This window comes from Urocitellus parryii, chromosome 9 (assembly GCF_045843805.1).
Source record: "Urocitellus parryii isolate mUroPar1 chromosome 9, mUroPar1.hap1, whole genome shotgun sequence".
In the NCBI taxonomy this organism is placed as follows: domain Eukaryota; kingdom Metazoa; phylum Chordata; class Mammalia; order Rodentia; family Sciuridae; genus Urocitellus; species Urocitellus parryii.
In genome coordinates this window covers 14,087,368-14,105,754 of record NC_135539.1, presented here as the reverse complement: position 1 = coordinate 14,105,754, position 18,387 = coordinate 14,087,368, and the positions used below count along the sequence as shown (strand labels likewise).

General features: G+C 41.8%; 1 protein-coding gene across 2 annotated transcripts in view; it reads right to left on the bottom strand.

Annotated features, from left to right (window-relative positions):
• Nucleotides 1-281: 281 nt before the first annotated feature.
• Acsm4 (acyl-CoA synthetase medium chain family member 4) overlaps nucleotides 282-18,387 on the bottom strand; it is a 35,116-nt gene continuing 17,010 nt past the window's right edge. For both annotated transcript variants that reach the window (XM_077802381.1, XM_026402479.2), the window contains 12 exons: nucleotides 17,647-17,857; nucleotides 13,737-13,944; nucleotides 10,500-10,643; nucleotides 9,560-9,716; nucleotides 7,514-7,593; nucleotides 6,328-6,451; nucleotides 5,175-5,255; nucleotides 4,931-5,032; nucleotides 4,378-4,505; nucleotides 4,171-4,270; nucleotides 1,652-1,771; nucleotides 282-663 (listed from right to left, as the gene is read on the bottom strand). In XM_077802381.1, the coding sequence (XP_077658507.1) occupies nucleotides 577-663; nucleotides 1,652-1,771; nucleotides 4,171-4,270; nucleotides 4,378-4,505; nucleotides 4,931-5,032; nucleotides 5,175-5,255; nucleotides 6,328-6,451; nucleotides 7,514-7,593; nucleotides 9,560-9,716; nucleotides 10,500-10,643; nucleotides 13,737-13,944; nucleotides 17,647-17,857 (1,542 nt within the window). In that variant the 3' untranslated portion in view covers nucleotides 282-576. The remainder of the gene's footprint in view (nucleotides 664-1,651; nucleotides 1,772-4,170; nucleotides 4,271-4,377; nucleotides 4,506-4,930; nucleotides 5,033-5,174; nucleotides 5,256-6,327; nucleotides 6,452-7,513; nucleotides 7,594-9,559; nucleotides 9,717-10,499; nucleotides 10,644-13,736; nucleotides 13,945-17,646; nucleotides 17,858-18,387) is intronic.

Genomic DNA, 18,387 nt, shown 5'->3' with positions numbered 1-18,387 from the left:
GGGGATGTCGCTAAGTGCCCCTGAGTTCAATTCCCAATACTCTCACCCCCAAAATTTCCTAAATAATCAAAGTTTCAGGTATTTTACAGGATTTGTTCCAAAACAAGTTAACAATATAGTGTTATAGTTAATTTCATTAAATTCACTTTTGAGTTATTTGGACTCCTCATTTTAACATCAACATTTTAGTTTGTCTTCAGATATTAATCTCATAAAGATGCTATGCAGAAGAAATTCTGACTTGAACATTTTTCTTAGAATTATCCTTTAATTAAGCATGACAAGGTAAATGAAACATTTATTGTGGGCTATGCTTTTCAGAGTAATCATTTTACCTCTGCTATTTTAAACACTACAAATCATTACCTTTGTTGGTTAGGTCATAATAATATTCTTCTCAAATATGTTTAGATATTTATTTGCTGCTTTATTTTTTGGCTAAGTGCAAAACAAAAATTCAGATGAGTTTTCAACCAGGAAAAATCTTATACATTTTAAGAAAGTAATCAGAATTTATCAGGAAGTACTAAAAGAGAGCTTCAAGTTACCCTTAAATCCTTCAGTTTTCTTATTAAGCTACCTTCGTCCCCATTCTTGGTCTCTTAGAACGTTGCGCTTGATTTTTCCAGTGATTGTCTTCGGGAGTTCTTGAACAAATTCCACCTAATTGACAGGCATATTATGAGACACTTAATTCCATTGGCTTATCCCAGCTGTCAGTGTAATAGGAGAGAAGGCTCATGAAACTCAGAGGCTGAATTTTAGCTCTGGAGATGTTCTTAACCTGAGCTCATTGCATTTTGTGGGCACCAGAAACTGGTCTGTTCAGATAGTAAGGACCACAGGGCAGCTGCCTCTTACTGGTGTTTAGAGTAAATTCACTATGGGCTCTGCCAGAAGAAAGTAGCTCCTTTTGCCCCTTTGTTTCCTCTCTAGACTTGACCATAAAGTCCTGTCTGTTCCCTTCAAAGTAAGATTATGGGGAAAAAAAAAAGATGTATTTTAAAATGTCATCAACCCTCATTTCTGAAAATCAAAGGGTTTAGTTTATTGGAGAAAGTGTTAAAATGGTTGATTAGTTATTGGGTTGAAATTAACTTCCTTTTGGCTCAAGTGGCAACTGAAATGGAATTGGTTCAGAGAGGATTAGTCCGTATCAAGCAGTAGGCCTCCAGGGCAGGAAGGAAACTGCAGTTCTGTCTGTACTTAGGATTATTTTTGAATCCTCTCTTGAAGAAGGTTTCAGGGAAGATCCTTCCTTTGGATACTATCTTCGTGAGCCTTAAATGAGGTCACTTGATACTTTCAGGCATGCACTTTGAATTTATAGGCCTATTAGGCCAAGAGTACCAAGAAGAATCAGGTGCCATCCCTAAAACTAAGTCACTTTGGCAGATACTGCCTCTATTCTCCTCCCCATATGGTATAGAACTAAGAACTAATTAGTTACATAAGGATTCTTACTTTGTATTTCAGAAGTTTTTTTTTTTTTTTTAAACCTAGTTTATCACATATTTGTAGTGCCCTGATACGTAACATTTTAAAGCAAAATTCTCAGGCTAAACTGAAAAAGTATACTATAAAGTCAAAAATCCAGTAAAATCTATAGACCTGCTTAGACCCTAGTTTGGTAACCCAAAGGTGTACTTGCCTTTCTTGGATATTTGTAAGGTGCAGTTGATTTTTTCACATGATCCTGAAGCTCCAGAGTTAATTTCTCAGGGTTGGAGGATTTGAAAGGTGCAGATAAAACAACAAAAGCTTTCACCACCTGCAGGCAAAAAAAAAAAATTTACATCGCCATCTTTGTCTTTCAGACAAGTCAAGGGCTGAAGGTAGGCACTGTTAATAGCAACCCGTGATAAGTTCAGTCACCTCTGAACAGAGTTTGTACACAATTATAAAGTTTGATAGCTATTTCCAGGTAAATGAGTTGTGAGTGAGGGGTGCAGTGATGCTTTTATGGCTGAGTTCTGTTTACATGTCACATATTTAACATTTCCCTTGACCTGTGTAACTAAAGAGACATCATTGATTGACAGATGACCCCTTACACCAACAAGCCTATAAAAGAAGCATGTTGTTGCAGGACAAATGGAGGGTCTAGAGAATATGGTTTGAAGGGGTGTTGGGGACCCCTAATGGAGGAAGGATGATGTGTCAGTAATGTGCATTTGACCACAAATGCCTCTAAGGTGTTTCTTGCCTCCTCTGTTTTGCCTCTCTTTAGAGCAATTAGATCATTATTGGGTTAGCAAGCCTACTTCAAATGTTATTCATACATGGATTCTAATAGGTACATACTTTTGGTGTCCTGAAATCAAGAGGAGACTATTTTGGAAAATGTGATTAGATGATAGTGGAGGGGGTCCAGGCAGTAGGGGCACAGGATCCCATGTTCCTGCAGAGGGTCTCTGGCAGGAGAGAGGGAGGAACAGAAAGCTGTGGGAGGATGCTGATAGGCACACTATTTGGGGATTTTTTTCCCCCACTTGCTGAGTCTGGAAACTTTCATGAGGAATGGAAATTCTCCTTTCATGTTATAAGGCTTCCTCCTAGAACTAAGGTTATTATCGTCATTGCCTTAGTAACCTTTCATTAGACCCTAAAAGGCCATGAGACTTATTTGGAGTCTGGCCGCAATCTATTTGTATCTTTTCCGTAAGAAACTGTATTTTGAGCTCCCTGACAGTTTTACAGACTGAAGTCTATTGCTTTTGTTTATGTACCCTCTGTTCCCCGTTTTTAGTAACAGTGCTTGTAGTTTCCTATGGAGCATTACCCTAACTTCTCCCTGGTGGGGTTGGTACTAGCCCTCATGTCTGATGACAGGCATGTGACCCAGGCCTGGCCAGTGGCCTCTATCATTCTCTGGACCACACTGGCTAGAGATGTGATCTAAGATGGGCAAATGAGATCATGGAAGTTACTTGAAACAGTTGAAAAGAACTTTTGTCCTTTCCTGGAAGAGTGTGGAGGATTGTTAAGCCACAGGAGCCTGGAGTTGGTTGTTATCCACCAAAGTGTTCAAATGGTGCCAATTTAAGCAACAACAGAGCCAGACATGGAGAGAGACTGTCACGCTAACTTCACTGAATGCTTGGCTATATCTGCTCCTGAATACTTGTTTGTGTGAGCCCCCTGATATACCTAGCCTAGTTATCTCATTAGATTAGAAGCCAGCTTGTCACAAGTTATGAAGGATTCATTTCTGTTTTCTGTAAAAATATCAGGATGTCTGTATGGCCTGGCCATTAGTTGATGTTGTAAAGCTGATTGGAATGCCTGCCCGTGCCCTGAACTCACCCAGGTCCGGTTTTCCCTGACCAGATAACCACCCTTTCCTAAACCTTAGTGACGCCTCATAAATTCTGGCCTTCCCTGGCCGGACAATGACCCTCTCTGAGTCTCTAAGATCTCCATAAATTCTGATGCCGGGGCCAGCAAAAATGTAAACTTGTGTTATGCTCCTCAGAGTGTTGTTATCTGTAACCCCCCCCTTTGTGTAACTTTTTGGGCTATAAAACTGGGCCACAAAGAAGCCTCGGGGCTGTCTTGTTCCCACCGTTTTGGGAGGGAAAGGCAGCCCGGCCGGTCAAAATAATAAGCTTGCTTTAATTTGATTTTAATTGGAGTCAGTGGTCTTTTCTTGCATCGTGGTCTAACACCCCCCAAATTATTATTATTGTTGTTATTATTATTTATAACTGAAGTCAGTTTGAGTTGAATTTCTGTCCCTTGCCACCTAGAGAATCCTAATCCTCAACCAGGAGCAGTGCCCCACGCCTGTAATCCCACCTTCTTGGGAGGCTGAGGCAGGAGGATCGAGAGTTCAAAGCCAGCCTCAGCAAAATGCGAGGTGCTAAGCACTCAGTGAGACCCTGTCTCTAAATAATATACAAAAACTAGGGCTGGGGATGTGACTCAGGGGCCGAGTGACCCTGAGTTCAATCTCTGGTACCAAAAAAGAAAAAGAAAAAAAAAGAGAAAATCCTAATCCTCTTTGGGACACAGCTCATTTGTAAAGTTGATTGCCTACTACACTATTTTTAAATTTTTGGCCACATGTATGCCCTATGAGCGACCACTCTTGATTTAGTCTTCGCTGTGGTCAAATGCACAGAAGTTGAAATACGAAATTGCAGCTGCAATGAATGGCGTTGGCTCTACCTCTCCCCGGATTGGATCTGGACTGCTGACCACGGCCGACTCCACGACCGCAGGGTGCTCTATGAGTGCGCTCTCCACCTCGAAGGGCCCAATGCGGTACCTGCCCAGGAAAAGAAACCTTGGGTGTTGTGCTCTCCCAGCGGATTGCCCTCCCTGACGAATCGATGAATCGAATCGTCACTTCCTGCGAGTGGCGAAAGTACAAACCCAGAGGATATGATGACATCATCAGCTCTGCCCACAAACCAGAAGTACCCATCGCTGTCCTTCACGCCTCTGTCTCCGGTGACATAAAAATTTCCTCTTAGGGTGGCAGCAGTTTTCTCTGGGTTGTTCTAGGAATCAAAAGTGTCATTTGGGAATTAGTTTGCACAAAACAGACAGGGACATGGCACCCATTAAATGACTGGCACAGTACACATTCTACTTCTAAAGAAATGGTTCTTTTTTTCTTAAAAAAAATAGTTTCCAGCATAAAATACAAAAGTTCCAAAAAAGTTTAATAAAAGGAAAGTCTCTCTTTTTCCTTCTGGTGCCTCCCTCTGTCCCCACTCCTGCCCCCAGCCTGTCCTTTCTGAGGACAGCCACTGCACCTGGTTTCTCACACCTGGAATTTAACCTTGACACTTAGGAGATGGATGAGGTTCTCTCCAGTTTACAGTTGATAAAATACACGGGGATTTGTCACTCGCCCACGTTTAATATAGCAAGACATGTTGGGTGGAAATCTGCACATGTCTGTATTTCTCCATTTTCATACCACATATTCAGAGAAGAAGCAGAAGGGCCGAGTGGACTTCAGTCTGAGAGCAATTTCCCCCTCTTCGCCAGGTGGTAGGACATTGCCATTTTCGTCTATAATCTGAGAACGCAACAAACAGTTCAGGTTCTGACATTTTTTCTTTTCACAAAATGACAATGGGTTGTGAACAGCTGTGTAAGGAGGGGCAGGGAGCTGCCAAAACAGCTCTCTTTCTCAGGAGCCCCATAACTTCTCAACCCACCTGGACATCGTAGGGCAAGACGCCTCTCCCCATGGAGCCTGGTTTGATTTCTTGTCCTTTCACGTTGGCACAAATTATTCCCTATCGAGAAGACATGCATCATATTAATATGTAAACTTGATTTTCTGTAGTTACATATTTCATGACCGTGAAACTCAAGATTCCATATTGACTCATTTCCCCCAGTAGGCAAGCTCATCTTCTCATCTTCTAATAGATTACTTTAGAACAGATTCCAACTTGAGTGGGCCTGGGAATCTTCTAATAGATTACTTTAGAACAGATTCCAACTTGAGTGGGCCTGGGAATCACCTGGAACGTTATTACAACATAGTTTGCTCATCCCCGAGTTTCTGATCCCACACGTTTGCGGTAGGGTCTGAAAAATCTGCCTTTCTAACAAATTCCCAGACGACGCCAGTGAGTCTGGTTTGAGGACCATACTTTGAAAACCACTTCAAAAGACTCCATGATGTGACTCTTGGAGAAAATTTCCCACAGAGAACAATGGAAAGATGGGAAGCTCATTCTGAGCCTCACCGCCCCCGAGTTTCTCCTGGGTGGAGAGGAAGCAGGAATACTATAGAACAATCGCAATTCCCCTAAGTCCAAACCAAATTAGGAAATTCACGAGTTTTGATAACTACTGGCAAGGTAAGTTATTTTGGGAAATGACATAAAAATTCAGAGCAGGATTGGGGCACCTCAGGTGTTCAGTTGACAGACCTGGGACTGAAAAATCCCAGTGTCCATATCTGCAGGTTCTGTATCCTTGGATTCCACCATCCAAGTATTGGAAATATTTGTTTTTTAATTGCATCTGTAGTGAATATGGGCACTTCCTCCTTTTTATTTCCTAAACAGTACAGCACAACAGGTATTTAAGTAGCATTTATATTTTGTATTACATATTAAAATTTAAATCATATTAAATTTAAATCATCTTTAAATTTTAATATTACATATTAAAATTTAAAGATGATTTGAAGTGTCCAGGAGGATATGTTTAGGTTAGATGCAAATGTTGCACCATTTTATATAAAGGGACCTGAGCATCCCAGGATTTCGGTATTATCCTCTGGGGTCCTGGAAACACTCCCCATCGATACCGGGGCACCACTGTATTGAACTTAAACTCTGCCCTTAAATATACCACTTCTGTCTGTCCGTAGCCCTCGTACAGCTGCAGCCCAGTTTGCGCCTTCCACTGTTCCATCACCTCCGGGTTGAGCGGTTCCCCTCCCGTCACACAGTGCCGCAGCTTCTTGAATTTGTACCTAAAGAGAAAGAGCTGGAGGTAGTCTTGGGGGAAAGAGAGGGGTGACTTTCACAGTGAGATAAGGAAGACATTCAAGCAACAACCTGGAGAGCCAAGGAGGCAAGTCTTGGAAAAGATCCCTCTACACACGTTTGTTGAATGACTGCCATGTCGCCAGACCATGAGTGATGAAAAGAGTCTCCTGAAGGAGCTTACACTGTGGCCAGGGGCGGGGAGAACTTAGCTATTAAGAAAAAGCCTAGAAGAAAATGCTAAAAATAAGTATTTGTGAGACAATGTAATAACTAACAGCAGTTAGGGCTTTAGGAGCCCTCTTAGACTCTGTTTTACAGATGGGGAAACAGACTAGAAAGATTAAAGAATTTGCCCAAGCCCAGGGGCCTTGGGAGGCTGAGATGGGAGGATTGTGAGTTCAAAGCCAGCCTCAGCAATAGCAAGGTGCTAAGCAACTCAGTGAGACCCTGTCTCTAAATGAAAACACAAATAAGGCCGGGGATATGGCTCAGTGGGCAAATGCCCCTAAGTTCAATCCCGGTACCTGCCACCCCTCCAAAAAAAAAAAAAAAAAAAAAGAATTTGCCCAAGAACTCTGGAATAATAAGGGATCAGGTGGATGCTCTGTAGGGTACATGTAGCACATGTCTCTCCAAGCATGTCACTTACAGTGAATTCTCACCACAGCCCCAGGTGTGGGGGAGTGGGGTAGGGTGATGCTTAATCTCTCTTTCGGGTGGAGTTGATGGAGGCTTGGCAAGGTCATCAGGAGTGTCTGAGGTCACACCATGATAGCAGAGCGTGTTTGACTTTGGAGTTGAGCTTCTAACCACTGGCCTCACTGGACTCAGGTGAGGAATCCTGGACCAGCCTGTCTCTCACACAGGGTGGTCCCAAATGTTCGGGAGGGTGTGGGTAGGACACAAACTGTGTGTATTTAAAAGAACCATGGAACAGCCTTTGAATTGTCCTTGAAATGTGAACACAAGAGTGTTGAGAAGGGGAGGCCAGGGATGCTGGGTGAGCGCCTTCGCTGTGGTTCACACGGAGACTCCTGCCCACGTACCTCTTGAGGTCTTTCTGCACAAGCATCCGGTACACGGTGGGGGCACTGCACATGGTCGTGATGGGGTAAGTGACAAGTGTCTGGATAATGGAGAGAGTCAGAGATGTTAGAAACCGTCCACGAAAGGCCATGACTAGAAGGGAGGCCTACAGCCTGTGGTCTCTTCCACCAGCACTAACCCATCTCACGGCTGCTTCTAGGAATAAGAAACCAAATAGGGATTTGTTGTCACTAGTGACCATGTATCTGTTGGGCATTTCTGATTACTGTTAAGAATGTGTATCTGGGAGGGCTGGGGTTGTGGCTCAGTGGTAGAATGCATTGCCTAGCATGTGTGAGGCCCTGGGTTTGATCCTAGGCACCACATAAAAATAAATAAATAAAGGTATTGTGACCACCCACAACCAAATATAAATATATAAATATATATATAAAAGAATCAAAAGAAATAACAAGAGTATGTGTGTGTTTCAGAGACAGACAAGACACACACCATCCCAACTGACAAGCGAATTGTTGGATTTGAAAACAACCCAAAGTAGGAACTGGTCTGTTTTACCCAAGGGTTGTGTGTTACCTTTCATGGTGGAAACTCATAACGTCCCTGCCCATATGTTCTTGCTTTGTGGTACCTACTGACCCACTGGTACCTCCCCAGCACCTTTCCCACAGAGAATATTAATCCTTTTGAGTGGATTGAGTCAAGGCAGAAATGGGCATTTTTCAAGGCCTTTTGTTAATGGTTTAATGGTTTAAAATCTGATGGGCACATTTTGTCTCCAGTTCCTTAAATGACCTAGGCATCTAAAATCTAAAGGAATATTAATGTTTCCAAGATCCTCTTTCTGGAGGAACAAGTTTCACTGTGTCAATGTGTTGACAATTGTAGTAAGCTTAAGAATCTGGGAGAAGGCTCCCTAGATGTATATACAGGCTATCTGGATTAGATCAACAATAACCTGTGGGCTGAAAATGAGCATTTCTACCATATGTTCCCTAGATTTAATTTCTTTTTTCCTGTAGTGCAGGGCATTGAACCCAGGGCCTTATGCATGCGAGGCAAGCACTCTACCAACTAAGCTACATCCCCAGCCCCACTAGATTTAATTTTTAATAAGCGTAATGTATACATCTAAGAAAAGCATAAATCTATAGAGGTTTTTGTAGCACTTACATTATCTTTGTAAAATACATTATTTTTGTAAAATAAAAATGCTCTTATTTTACAAAATAAGTTAGAGACTACAAAATGAACTGATCTACAGGGCCTTCTGTAAACCTGATAAAGAAACCTCAGCCCTTCTTTACTTTGTATTTCTCTCACAGCCCTAGAGACATCGTGTCAGAGCAGTTTGCAGATAACAAACAAAGGTGTACTGTGTATTTCATATGTACTTTTTCAAACTTAATTGATTTTTCATGGATGAGATATAATTGGTCTGAATCACAGTCTTCTAAAGGCTAAGCTATCAGATATCTGAATCTAGTCCTGTCTGGCTGAGATGGAAATGCACGCCTGGTTTTCAGAAGAGTCTGCCAATTAAAATGAGAAGCATTCAACAAATAAGAGAGAGAGAGAGAGAGAGAGAGAGAGAGAGAGAGAGAGAGAGAGAGAGAAGCATTTAATTGTGGGTGGGGTGGAGAATGGAAGGAGCTGCTTTAGGAGAAAGAAGGTTCCACCTGCAGTCTCCTCCACACAGGAGTTCGGCTTTATCAGTTATTGTCTTATGTTTCTTTAAACCAGAAACAAAATCTTTGTTTCATCTTGAGATTTCTAATCTGTTATTTGAAACCAGGCTCCTAAGCAGTCACAGATTTCGTGACATTAGAAATCCTGAGCGATTTGAGCTTAAGTCTGGGTCTCCCCCTTGAGAGAGGCGGGGTGATCCCCTCCACTCTGTCAAATGCATTCAAAAGCCTAGTCCCAGGAGGGTGCGCCTCTGAGAAAGGAATGACTTTCAGAAGCCCTGTATTCCGAGGAATCATATTTTTAATAGAAGATGGGGTGTTGCTCTAAAGAGACATGTAAGAGAGGCCCCGACTTACATCCAGGAAGGCGTCGGTGTCAAACGAGGCCATCCGATGCACAAAGACGCAGGCGCCCCAAAGCCAGGAAGAAAACACACTACCAATGGCGGCCTTGATCCAGCCTGTGTCTGACATGTTCCATATGACATCAGAGGACTTCAAGTCCAGCCAGTATCTGAACAATACGGAGAGACAACAAAACAGACCCCAAATAAATCAGTACAAACAAAAACAAAAATAGGAAAGCAAATAAACGAGTGTCTCTGAGGAGTAGCCATGCCCTAGAACCTCATGGGCTAGACAGAAGGGGTTAAGGGAAGCCCCAACTCAAGCTGAGGGGTTCCATTTCCTACTCTTCTCAGTGGGCTTTTTCAGGAATCCTGGGTAGTCCATGCCTGGAGTGGGGATCTGGCTTTGGCAGGCTTTTCTGAGCTCACCCATTGATGCAACAAATATTTATTAAGCAAATATCATGTGCTTGGCACTCTTCCAGCACAGTGAGCCAGAGAGACTGAATCTCTAAGAAGGGGAATAAGCAAACAATAAAGTAATTAAGTATGTAATAAATACCATGATTTCAAGTGGTGATAAGTGCTGTGACATAAATAAAGCAGGGTAATGTAACAGTTTTAGAGGGTTTTCTTTCTTTCTTTTTTTTTTTTTTTAAGGAAGGCCTTTCTGGGTAGGCGAATTACCTGGCAATGAGGAGAGGGAGCCCAATGTGTCATTATGGGAATTGAATCAAAGTCACTTCCATCTTAAGTTCTTGATTGATCTGTGGGTCAGATGGCACCATTTACTGAACTAGGGTGGGACGGGGCACCGGAAGTCATTCTATGTATGGGAGGTATCTTACAGCCATTCGAGGAGTGTTCATCAGACAGTGGACGCACCTTATGGCAGCTCTGGGGAAGAGTTCATCAAAAGCAAAGGTTTTGCTTTGAGTTTTTCTTCCTACCTTCCACAGACGGCGTACCCAATGCCAATGCTACTGTGAGAGTGCTGAGCCATCTTCGGAGAGCCCGTGGTACCGCTGGTGAAATAAATGGCCATTGGTTCTTGACTTCCTGTCTCCACACAGCTGTGCTCTTCAGAGGCAGATCTGAAAAACATGGTGGTCCGAGATGGTAGAGCCATTTAACTAGGATGTTCCTTTTGCTCTGAAACAATAGCTTCCCAGAGAGGAATCCCTTAAATCTCAGAGGGACTTTGAAGATCAGTGCTAAAAATCTAGCCATTCAAATCTTTTTTCTTTAGCTCACCTCCCTATGAGTCAAATAGAGAGCCAAGATAGCTTTCAGTATTCATAATCAAAGGGTATGCATTTTATTTATTTAAACATTTTTTTTTCATAAGCACTTTGCTGAATATGTGGAAGCCAGACCAAAATAAGGAGAATAGGGGGGTGGGGGAAATTGTATGAAAATAGAAGAGAGATCGGTGGAGCAGAGGAAGGGGATTGAGGGGAGGGAGGAGGGACAAGAAGAGGGAGAACAGTGGAATAAAATTGACCAAATTATGCTATGTGCATATACGGATATACCCCCATGATAATAAAACTCTGATTTTGCTCTGGTACCAGGCAGTCAACTGCTTCAGGGGAGACCGTCTCTGTATGGCTCCTCAGGATAAGTCTTGATGGACTTAAGCCAATGGTGGTTTAGGAGCAGGCACAATCTGCAGCTGCTCAAAAGGGTGCGTAGTCCATTTTCTGTACACTTTAGCTGTTTTTTACCCTCATATCTTTGCTTATGCTCTTCTTGTGCCTAGAACATCAACTTTATTACCTCAAGATTAGAGTTCAGGACCCTTTGCACTAGGGACAGGAAAAGAGAAGCATCAGTCTGGTCATAATCTTGACTTTTCCCCCATCCCATCTAGAATATTCTAGAAAGCGTTCATGGGCTTCTATCCTAGGAAGGCAGAAGGAAGGTGAGAGGTCTTCAAATGAACTCCTTCAACAGAAGATTCATTGGTGCCAATGATTTATTGGTGCTTATTTATTGGTGCTAATGTAAAACTGCCCTTGCTATTGCTCTGTGCGATTTATCTGAGGAACTGGCTGACTTGGCCATAACTATCCCGACCTCAGTTTGTAAGGAACAATCCATGGTCTTTTTGGAGTTATGACATACCAAAGTTGTTTGAAGTGGGGATTCCCTCCATCTCGAAAACTGCCCTCCAAATGTACAGAGTTTCAGTTTGAAATTCATGTAATTCATTTTTTTTTCTTTTGTGAGTTTTATGCCATTTTTAAGCTTTCCTGGAGACTCAAGAGTTGTTTAGGATGGGGGGACCGTCTCTGAAGTGGGGTGGGATTGCTGTTCATAGAGTGTGCAAGATAACTGGGATGGAAAAGAAACAGGAGAACTTCAAAGTGTGGATTTTTTTTTTAAAAAAAAAAAACCTCATTCTTTAAGATTTTTAATTTTGGTATTTGTATAATGCACAAAAATATATGTGTATAATTTTAAAATAAATACATGTTTTGGGTAGTGTGTTAAAAAGCCTTTTACCAATGGAAATACATAGGCAAATAACCTGGATGTCCCTAACCTTAGGAATCAATACATGTGGAATTTGAAAATGATAGTGCGATTATAATTACAACAGTATTTATGGAGTGATCGTTTTGTGCAAGGGCATTGTGCTAACATATCTCCTGCTTTATTGCATCTGATCATCAAGATAAATAAAGGAAATTTATCTTCCTTTAATAAAACCACGGCTCAATACTATTGTTATCCACATTTAATGGGTAAGGTACAGACTTTCGGAAAGATTATTGGACTTAGATATCTAAGTTTATACAGCTTATAACAAACAGGACACCGATGTGAACCCTTGGGAGAGAATTTTGCAATCAGCCCACAGGATTTGGTTTTCATTAATTGATAGAGTAAAATTTAATTCCAACCAAGGGAACTGATCTGGTATCCAACAACGTTTACATGTCTTTTCTTTCTGTATACTTCTCTGGGAAAGGCTTTTGAAAACCTTTTTTTATTATATGTCATCCAAGTGAATCAGTAATTTAGATTAAGGGAATGTTGATATCAAACTTTGTTGATTTTCAAATAAAAAAAGAACAAAAACATAACTTATTGAACACCTCTTTGAAGGATAATATTATTAATTAACCTTTTACCTACATCTTTTACAGTTCAGAAAGGACTTTCTCACATATTAGCTTTTTTCTTTTTTTTTATCCTCAAAACACCACTTAAGATATATGCAGTAGAATCCTCCATATTTACACAGGAAGAAAACTGAAGTTAAGTGATCTGTTTTGTTCATTCATTCATTCACAAAATATTTCTTAAGGACCTGCTGTGTGTTGTTAGGTAGTGGAGATAAAGTGATCAACCAAACAGATAAAGGAAGCCTCTGCTTTCTTAGAGCTTTAGAGCTGGTTAGTTAGGGCAGGCGTTGACGAACCTTTCCTATAAAGGACCAGATAGCAGATATCTTAAGCTTTGTGGACCAGAGAGTCTCTGTTGCTTCTACTCAACGTTGCAGTGGTAATACAAAAGCAGCCATAGACAATATGTAAACAAATGGGCATGGCTGCCTTCCAATAAAACTTTATTTACAAAAACAAGGGGTGGGCCAGATTTGGCCTGTGGGTTCTCATATGCTCATATGCTGATTCCTACTCCAAAAGAGAAAAATAGGGGAAATAAGTGAATGGATCTTGGAACTCAGGTAGTAACAAATGCTATGAAGAAAATAAGAGAGTGATGTGATGGAGTGGCCTGTAGCTCTGCTTTGGCTAGTTTGGTAAGGGAAAGCCCCACTTAGGATAAAACATTTGAGCTGAAATCAGACAGCAATAAGCCAATGGTGAAAAGAACGAGGGAAGAGCATCCCAGGAAGAAGAAAGAGCAGGTATAAAGGCCCTGAGGTAGGACATGTTTGAGGAATCAAAGGAAGTGAGATAACGGATGTGGTCCAGAGGTTAAGCAAGGGCCAAGCTATGTAGGATACTCATTGTTGGCCACAGAAAAAAGAAGGAACATGGAGGCCAGAAGGCTATATTGCTTCCTACTGCCTGTAAATCCTTTAATAGGTAATTCTTTTCTAGAAAGAACCCAGATCAACTCAGTGTTGCTGAGTCCTTGGAGACAGATTCCAAGATGTAGCCATGATTTGTGCTCTTACTGGTGCTACAGACAGACCAGGGAAAAATACTCACTGGAATAACTGGTGGAAGCTGAGCCACCCTTCCCGGCTGTGTGGAGACACCAGGAGTTTGGTCTTCAGGTGAGGACACTCTGACATGATGGATTCTACTGCAGGGGCCACCTCCTCACTGACCACAATGCCCTTGGCCTCGGATACTTGCAGCCGGTAGAGGATGTCTCTTGCTGTCAGCTGGGTAGTTCCTGGCATGAAGACAAGCCCTGGGAAGGATAGAAGGTCCCGAGCTCAAAAGAACTGTTGTCCACTACGTAGGCCCTCCGTGGACCTTGGGCATTGTGCCTGAGGCTGGAGGAGTCTCACAATCCAGCCTTCACTTCCTCCTGCCTTGGTCCCAGGGCCCTCCCACAGGACCCTGGTCACTGGAAGTTCATTATGGCTCTGGGGACTGACAGACTCCAGGTCTAATCTCTATCTTGTCATTTGCTAGCTTTGTGGCCTTGACCTCTCGGCCTTCCTTTCTTTATCTGTGAAATGGGGATAATGGTAGCACCCAGCATATGGGAGACATTCTAATGGTGGGTGCTGATGTGACATCTTAGTGGTAATGGTGGACTCATCTCAGTGACACCCTAAGTAGCTCTGGCCGTCTTACTTCAAGTTTTCATGAACATCATCATATTCAGTCCTCTGAACCAAGAGTCTCCAAAGTGAGATTGTGAGATTTTCAAGATAATCCCATAGGAAGGAGAAAAGAAAATAACAGAACTTAAAAAAAATTGAGATACTATAATACATTTTGTGATTTTATGTCCATTTTTTAACCTTTATTTTATTTATCTATGTGGTGCTGAGGATTGAACTCAGTGCCCCACGCATGCTAGGCGAGCACTCTACCACAGAGCCACAACCCCAGCCCCAATTTCTCTCTCTCTCTCTCTCTCTCTCTCTCTCTCTCTCTCTCTCTCTCTCTCTCTCTCTCTCTCTCTCTCTTTGATACTGGGGATTGAAACCAGGGGCACTTAACCACCAAGTCACATCCACAGCCCCTTTTTGTATTTTATTTGGAGACAGAGTCTCACTGAGTTGTTAAGTGCCTTGCTAAGTTGCTGAGGCTGGCTTTGAACCCTTGATCCTCCTGCCTCAGCCTCCTGAGTTGCTGGGATTACAGGTGTGTGCCTCCTATTTCCTGACTCCTATTTCCTTTTTGAATATATATTTTATAACATGCATATCTATTAGTGCAGTAGAACAGTATTAAAAAAAACTATAACCAAATGGCAAGAGGCATGTCCTAAATATTTTTTATTGATAGAATATACAACCCCAGATACCTGGAGACCACCGTTCTAAGCAATCCTGGGAGGTTCATGCAGTCGTGACCATTTGATGGAGATGAAATCTGATCACAGCTGGTGAGTGGCAGAGGCAAAAGGTCTCAGGTCTCTGGGTCCCTGTGGTTTAGCATCACTGAAATTTACCTAGACTACTATGGCACCGCTTTATTTACACCATTTCCTCACTTTATCCTAAACACTGATTGGACGTAGGCCTCAAAGTACCAGTTCCTGATGAGAAGAACATATGTGGCAGAACTGGATGTAAGAAAGAGAGGAGGCAGTTGCACCTTCTAAAGCGAGTCTGTGGGGAAAAAGTGGCATTATGTGAAGCATCATGGATACCCTCTATCTTTTATGGAGCACTTATAATGTGCTTAGGATCTCACTTAAAATTAACCCCAGTGTGACAAGTCACTCAAGGGTTGCGGAGTCAGTGTCAGAGTCAGGGTGCAAAGATACGTTACCCAGACTTCCAAGGTGTATGCGGTATACCAGACTGCTCATTTCTTGATGAATTTCCTGAAGTTAGCTAAACAGGGAGATGTGAATTCCCAGGGAGAAGACCATATTTTTTTGAATATATTTTTAAAACTCTTAAACGTCATCCTCTTATGAGAAAATGAATAGATATGTCAATATAAGGAAGTTGATTAAAGAAATACCCTAGAGGGTCTCAGAACATTCACCCAATTTAAAAAAATACCATTCTTTATATTACAAACCACTTGTTCTTAATGAATCTCAAATAACTGGTCCCCTGGATTTGTGATGTGAATGTGTCCAAAGGGTAAACTTCTATTTCCGAGGGACTGGAGTAATTTCAGATAGTAAGTATTCAACAGATAACAAATATCTTGGGCTGTACTGCATGCAACTTTTCAGCAAAACCAAACTGTTCTGCCACGGGTTACAATATAATCAATCTCAATATTCACAGAGAATATTTGTTAATTCTGAATTAGAAAACAGATTCCTGGGCTGGGGATGTGGCTCAAGCGGTAGCGCGCTCGCCTGGCATGCGTGCGGCCCGGGTTCGATCCTCAACACCACATACAAACAAAGATGTTGTGTCTGCTGAAAACTAAAAAGTAAATATTAAAAAAAAAGAAAACAGATTCCTCAGCTGCTTGCTTTATGTTGAATTAACTGAGTGCTTTCGAGCATTGTTTGTGTTTGTTTCCGTCAGCATTTCCTAATTTGTAGTTGTTCCAAATAATATTAAGTATTTATTTTTTTAGGACAAGTAGACAACCTTTAATCTTCTCCCAACCTATGATTAGTTTCACATTAGCAAGTCATTTTTCAATAGTGAATATAAAAAGAATTTGATATATTGCTGCTTTAATTCATAATCATATTGGCAGTCAGAGCATTTTTCAATATTATTATAAAAATCTTACTATCATATTAGCATCATTACTATCTTCTCCTTATTATAAATTATCCTTCAAGTGATAGCCCATGAAGTTGAGGTGCCAGAGTTTCAATCAACAGTAAACACATCTCACCTTCCATCTTGGCTAAGTTATAATTTATGTAATCATTTCAATTTGTTTTTACTATTGTTAATGCTATTGCAACAAAGCATCTTTGTCTTCTCTATGGTAGTATCCTTTGGTATGCTTATTGATTTATTATTTCTGAATTTTTTTAAATTGGTGCATTATAGTGGTGCATATCGATGGAATTTGTGCTTTTGGATTCATACATGCACACCACATAGCAATATGATTTGGTCAATATTACTCCCAGCACTTTCCACCTCCTCTAGCTTATTTTTAATTTGTTTATAAAGATTTGTGTTGTGTTTCAGAGCAGAGATCGGCAAAATTTGGGAAGGGGACAATAAAAGGCCAGCTAGTGACTATGTTAGGTGTTGTGGGGCCACATGATGAGTCTTGGTCTTAATTAGGACTTCTGATGCTATAGAACGAATGGAGCCATAGATAACACATACATGATGAGCACGGCTGGATCCCATTACAGCTTGATTTACATAAACTGGTGGCCAGCTGCAGGCTCTGGTATGCTGATCCCTGCCCTACAGGAGAAATTTTCATTTGGGGTACATTATGTTATCATTTTGGGAGAAAAAAATGTATAACTGAATATATTAATCTTTTTGTCAGGAAAAGGTAGAGGTTTTTCAACTGAGATCTGTCTACAATACATATATTTATAAGTCCTAACATTATAAAATGCTTTTTATTTATTTTTTATTTTTATTTTTTGTATTTTCACATCAGAGAGAATCCAAATATATTCAGAGAAGAAAATGATAGATCATCAGGCTGAACATGTCATAATCCAGAACTGCAAAGAAGCATTGGTACCCACATTGGCTCTTATGGAGCTTTGCATTTAAATCCTAACGTCTTGACTTTCTAGCTCTGTGACTGGGCAAACTCCTTAACCTCTCTGAGAATCTCCTACAAAAAGGTTATCACTGGAATACTGACTTCTTCAGGTAGTTGGTATTGCATTATGTTTGCTCTTAATTTCAACCCTTCTCTTCCTGTCCTCGGTAAGCACAGGTTTAGCCAACGCTAACATTTTAGAAAAGGCTCAGGTTTTAATCTATGTGTGTCTCTGCATGATGGACAGATGTGACATGTTGACACTCACCTGTTCGCATGCAAGCCACATTGATGAGCCACCATTCGGGGATCCGGGGCAGGATCACGGCCACTCGGTCTCCTCTCTGCAGGCCACAGGGCTTGGTGAGCACATTGGCTGCCTTTCGGGACAAGGAGCCCAGTTCTCTAAAGCTCCATTTCACCTCGTCCCCTTGGCCATTCACCCACCACAGGGCTGGGTTGGCTGGTCTCTCCCCTGTCTGGCCAGAGACATAGGAAAGAGAAGAGAAAATGCTGTGGTTTGGAAGTGTCATCTGTTAGATAAAGGCTTGGTCCCCAGCTGGTGGTGCTACTGGGAAGTAGTGGAAACTCTGGGAGGCGGGGCCTAATGGGAGGCAGTTGAGTCATTGGGGGCGTGCCCTTAGAGAGATATTGGCACCCTGGCTCCTTCCTCTCTCTCACCCCTTTTGCTTCCCAGCTGCCCTGAGGTGAACAGGCCTCCTTTACCATATGCTCCTGGCACGATGTACCATGGTGACACAGCCCCAAAGCAACAGGGTCAAGTTGTCATTGAGTGAAACTGTGAGCCAAAATAAACCTTTCCTCCTTTTAAGTTGTTCATCTCAGACATTTTGTCATAGCCACAGAAAGTTGTCTAATAAGGCTTATAGGACTGGTTACCAGACATATGGGACATCTGTTGTTACTCCTCCTCCACACCCTTCCCTTGCATTTTAGTAACAGCAGGTCAGTTTATCTCTGGGGGGACTGCTCCTCTCCTACAGAACAC